The 5,514-nt window shown below is 45.0% G+C and overlaps 1 protein-coding gene across 1 annotated transcript; it reads left to right on the top strand.

The window, feature by feature from the left end:
* Positions 1-2,314: 2,314 nt before the first annotated feature.
* LOC109403668 (SWI/SNF-related matrix-associated actin-dependent regulator of chromatin subfamily E member 1) lies at positions 2,315-4,885 on the top strand. Its single transcript, XM_019676495.3, has 3 exons — positions 2,315-2,441; positions 2,498-3,858; positions 3,938-4,885. The coding sequence occupies exons 2-3, from the start codon at positions 2,541-2,543 to the stop codon at positions 4,726-4,728; spliced, it is 2,109 nt and encodes a 702-aa protein (XP_019532040.3). The 5' UTR covers positions 2,315-2,441; positions 2,498-2,540; the 3' UTR covers positions 4,729-4,885.
* Positions 4,886-5,514: the final 629 nt, after the last annotated feature.

The raw sequence follows: 5,514 nt of genomic DNA, 5'->3' as shown, positions 1-5,514 counted from the left end.
GTAATACAGGTTAACTTTTTGAGAGATTTTTGAGAAAGTGTATCATAATAAATATCTCAGCCATCTTTCAACCTATTTGGGTTCTCTAAGCACCAAATGAAAGCTACAATATCCAAGTAAAAGGTTCTGAAATTTTATTTCGATTGGACATTTGGTTACTGAGATATCTTTCGAAGAGTATTTCAATAAATTCCTTTTTTTACCCTTCTTACACCCATAAGAAGGGTATAAATACCGCTTGGAAAACCGACTTTCAATCCGAGGCCCGCAGGGCCGAGTCACATATACCAATCAACTCAGATCGACGAATTGAGCAAATGTCTGTATGTGCGTGTGTGTGTGTGTGTATGTGTGTGTGTGTGTATGTGTGTGTGTGTATGTGTGTGTATGTATGTTACAAAAAAATGTCACTCACGGTTCTCAGCCGTCTGTTGACCGATTTGAGTTCTCTTGGAAGCAAATGAAAGCTACTACATCCTAGTAGAACGCTATTGAATTTTATTTTGATTGGACGTTCGGTTACCGAGATATCTTTCAAAGAGTGCTAGGGAGTAGTACAACTTAATTATTTTAGATATTTTTGACAAAGTGTATCACCATAAATTTCTCAGCCGTCTATCAACCGATTCGGGTTCTTAAGGCCCGAAACAAAAACTACTGCATCCTAGAAGAACGCTTTTGAATTTTATTCCGATTGGACATTTTGTAACCGAGATATCTTTCGGGGAGTACTTTGGAGTAATACAACTTAACTTTTTAAGAGGTCTTTGACAAAATGCTTCATAATAAATGAATCAGCCGTGTGTCAATCGATTTGAGTTCTCTCAGCACCAACTGAAAGCTACAGCATCCTAGTAGTATGCTATTAAATTTTATACCGTTTGGACATTTTGTTTCCGAGATATCTTTCCAGGAGTACTAAGAAGTAATAAAATTTACGCTTTTGAGACAAAAAAATCTGGTAGTTGAGCCCATGGTCGATGATTCTATTATGGAAAGCAATCAACTACAATATTTTCTAGAATGACAAAAAATCACAATCATACATACGAATAATACAACAATAATTTTAATAAGTGTAAGAAGGGTTCTGTTCACCATAGGTGGATTAATTCAGGTTTTCAGTGTGGTATGGATCATACGACCTGAGGTCTGACTTGTAATATTTGGCAGTTATTTGAAAAGATTGAAGATAGATCTTATCAACAGCTGCCAAGCAATACATACCAGACAGACATCAGAGTGTGTGATTCTTATCATAAAATGTGCATATCATTCTAGCGGACGTTAGTGCTCGTAAATGCTGGATATAAATTTCAGCAAGAAATATAAGTTCTACTGATTTTCAAAAGCGAAAACTGCTTACGAATAACAACAAATATTATTGTATTTTTATTGTAACAACGATTTATTTGACGCCATTCAATTAATTGTATTTGTATTGTAAGAACAATGAAAAAACATTAAGATATATTGTTATCTTTTGAAAATTGCCCTAAAAATGTCTCATAAAAACACAATACATTTTATTGTTTTTCGCGAAAAAGTGTATGAAAATTTTCTTAAAATTTTATGGTTAAGATACATAACGACCACCATTTTTTATTGTAAAAGTGTCATTTACCATCCGCCGAATGGTATAGAACAATAGGGGTGATGGTGAGTGTGCTGTGCATATTACAATATGTTTAATGGTGAATATTTTTCGAAAAAATGGTGTTGTACCAATAAAATTTATTGTATTTTTATGATATTTTTTATCAGGGTCGTGCTGAAAAAATCTATAAATAATCTATAAAAAAGTATACTTTGCAACTCGTTCAAGTTGAAATTTCCAGTGGGGTGACACGGCTGTCAAACTCGGTACATCACCGCTCCACCCAACATCGTTTTTGGTACGGCGCGTTTTGGTACCCACTTTCTAGTCGGTTTACCCTAACTTGCTCCTGATTTTCGGGTGTGTGGCTCGTGTGTTGCTAGTGCTTATTTCAGAAATTACACATTTCAAACGAAATCGTTGTTTTTGATGATTGTTTCTCTTTCCTTATCACTTTGCACGATATTATAAGTAGCAGCGAAGCAGTGTCGATGCTTCCAGCGCATTTTTTCCATGAATTAAGCAATCAAAACAAAAACATTGGACGCCATGTTGAATTGAATGCTGGGTAGATGATTCTGGCCCTTCGTCATCCCCCTGGAAATTTCTGAAGCAAGCAGGGCTGCTATCTATACATAGGCTCTTTTCAAATGATACGCGCTTAAAAAAAGGCCTTTCTCAAAGATTGTCATTTTTGACATGTCACTTCAGTTTCTCAAGCGAAGCTTCCTCTCCTGTCTTGTCGTGTCAACAAATCAGTTTATACTCCAAATTCTTCTGAAAAATCGATTGAATTCTCGTGTAATCCAGTGAATTATTTGGAGAATATATAAAAGTGTAACAGGTTAGTAAAAGTTGATCTTAACACTATACATTTCATTGTGAAATTTACGTTTTTAGTGCAGTTTTCACACTCGATCAGTGCAGGAGGGTGTAATCCAAGATGGCGCTTCCATCTAACTACAAACAAAACGTTCCGCCGGCTGTCTCATCGACACCGACGACGCAACGATTACGCCCCTCCGGATCCGGTGGTGGGGACAGCCGCAAGCAGGACAACTCCAGCCCGTTCATGCACAGCCCCCACGGCAATCCGGCATTCACTCCGCAAAAGTTGGGCAAATCGGCTGCGACGGCCGAGGCGAAGATAATCAAACCACCGAAGGCACCGGAAAAGCCGCTGATGCCGTATATGCGGTATTCCCGAAAGGTTTGGGACTCGATCAAGGTTTCGAATTCGGATTTGAAGCTGTGGGAGGTGGGAAAGATTATCGGGCAACAGTGGCGTGATTTGCCGGAAAGTGAGAAGGAGGAATTCATTACGGAGTATGAGGCGGAGAAGTTGGAATACGAAAAGAACTTGAAGGCGTACCATAGCTCGCCGGCGTATTTGGCTTATTTGACGGCAAAGAACAAATCTAAGCCCGGCGGAGATGGTGATGGTCATGAGAATACTCGATCTAGTTCGAAGGGTGGCCAACAGGATCGAAGAATCGATATTCAACCGGCCGAGGACGAAGATGACCAGGATGACGGCTATTCGTTCAAGCATGTCGCTTATGCCAGATTCTCCCGGAATCACCGTTTGATCAATGAGATATTTTCGGACGCGGTTGTCCCGGATGTCCGTTCCGTTGTGACCACCCAGAGAATGCACGTCCTCAAGCGGCAAGTCCAATCGTTGGCCATGCATCAGATGAAGCTTCAGCATGAACTGCAGTTGATTGAAGAAAAGTTCGATAACCGGAAGCGTAAATTCGTGGAATCCAGCGAGCAGTTCCAGGATGAACTTAAGAAGCACTGCAAACCGGCAGTCGATGATGAGACGTTCCAAAAAATGGTTGAACGACAATATGATATGTTGAAACGAGAACGTCTCCGAACCGTTGACGATCCGTCGAAGCCATCTACGTCCGGTGGACCACCCACGCCGAAACCGGACGAACAACCCGGTCAGAATGTGGCAACCGTTGCTTCACCCGAAGCGCAGACAGCCACTCAAGAGCCTCGTCCGGCACAGGATGTTCCCGAAAAGGCGCCACATGAGGCAGCAGCACCTCCAGCTACTGCTGCTGCTGCTGTTGTTTCCAAGAAAGAGGAAAAAGTTGAGCAAGTTAAACCTGATGAACCGGGCCAACATGCCGCCAAGCAGCCGGAAAAGACTGCTCCTAAGGAAGCCCCAATGGAGCATCAGCAGCTCCCAGCGATGGAGACGGTACCACCTCCAGTTCCGACACCAGCAGCTGTTGCACCGCCACCGGGTAAGTTTCTTCGTAACGAGATTCCTACAGAGAATGCCAGCGAACGTGTTACTGTTTCTAATCGCTTTCTTCATTTCAGAACCATACCGTGCCCCTCCAGCACAAGCGCCGGTCGTCCCGGAGCAGAAGCCTGAAATTCCACCGCCAGTTGCGCCCATTGCGCCTCCACCGGTGTCCGCTTCACCTACTCCTCCTCCGCCGCCGCATCATCATACTCCACCGGTTCCGACATCGGCCCCGTCGGTTCCCTATCCACCGAACCAGCCACACAGCGCCGAATCGCACGTTCCGCCACCGAACGTTACCGTTCCCCATCATCAGGCACCTCCTCCGCCGCCACCGACTCATCACATGCCACCGCACATGCAACCTCACCCGGGAATGCCATCGCACTCCGGCTATCCGGGATATCCCCATGCTGGTCCTCCACGGCCCTACTATCTACCCAGCGGCTACGGAGCTCACCCGCAATCCTACGGCCAATACGGACACTATCCTTATCATCAGCAGTACGCTCCTCCGCCACCTGGTCAGTACATGCCGGGTCCACCACGTCCCGGTCATGGCGGACCGATGGGCCACTACGGAGCTGATCCGCACGGTCATGGCGGACCGAACAGCGAAGGACACCATCCGCATTCGCCGTATGGACCGGGACCGGCTCCGGGAGGTCCTCCGCCGCCTTCGGCTGGAGCTGGAGGCCCACCAGCACCGGGTGGACCCCCACCGGTCGGGCCAGTCGCTGGAGGGCCCGGACACCCGGACGAAGCCGAAGTTCCGGAAAAGCCAGGTAAGCCGGAGAAGACCCCGGCGAAGAAGAAAAAATCCAGCAAAAAGGATGCCGAGAAGAAGGCGGCTCATGATGACTAAGATAAGTATAAAAATTTCAATTCTTGATGAAATTATAACTTTTGATTATGATTGTTCAATGTTCTACTATCTAACTATATCTACTAAATATTGCTCAATTAAGAGCATAATCTCAATGTGTATTATCTTTATGAATAAACATTTAGCGGTATGCGTACGCGCAAAATGTGTCGAGGGTTTTTGGAAAGAAACGTCCAGAAAAATGCAAACTTAACTTACTCTGTTAAGAGTATCAACATAATCGACGCTGAGATTTCAGTAGCCCCGGCGGGAAGGACCATCCGCTGCTTCAACAAAGCGAACTGGAGCACATTTGCTCCAGTCCAAAAGTCAATCTGAAGTCGACTTCCCAGCAGATTGAATCAACGATCTGGATGATTCTTCTCGACGTGGAAAAAACCTTCAACTCTGTGTGACACGACACCATCATATACAAGTTCTTCGCTCGAATCTCCAACTTTTACTTACCTCACCGGTCACACTAAGGCATGATAGGTCCGCAATAGAGGTGGCTGAGCAGCAGCTTGGCCAAATAATCGACTTTGCGTTCACTAAGTCGAATAAAGCAAGGACCTGAAACGGCCTTGATTTAGGGTGTCGATCGATGAAGCCAAGCAGGAGCACGCGGTACTCACGTTGCTGACTGCTGTAGCGGCGGAAACTGTGAAGGAGAAAGTGCCAAAGTTAACCCAAACGGAGGCCTTCTCCTTGGCAGGTAGTCCGAGAAAAGTGGATGCCACTACTCATGACAAACGGGACAAGCACTCGCAGAAGCGGGCGAGGCAG

The sequence above is a fragment of the Aedes albopictus genome, chromosome 2 (genome assembly GCF_035046485.1).
Source record: "Aedes albopictus strain Foshan chromosome 2, AalbF5, whole genome shotgun sequence".
NCBI lineage: Eukaryota > Metazoa > Arthropoda > Insecta > Diptera > Culicidae > Aedes > Aedes albopictus.
This window is presented reverse-complemented; position numbering and strand designations above follow the sequence as displayed.

Bases quoted from the DNA above. Each gene is read 5' to 3' on its own strand.
- LOC109403668 (XM_019676495.3), top strand. From the start codon at position 2,541: ATGGCGCTTCCATCTAACTACAAACAAAACGTTCCGCCGGCTGTCTCA. The intron at 3,859-3,937 runs GTAAGTTTCTTC...TCTTCATTTCAG, and splicing joins AGCTGTTGCACCGCCACCGG to AACCATACCGTGCCCCTCCA.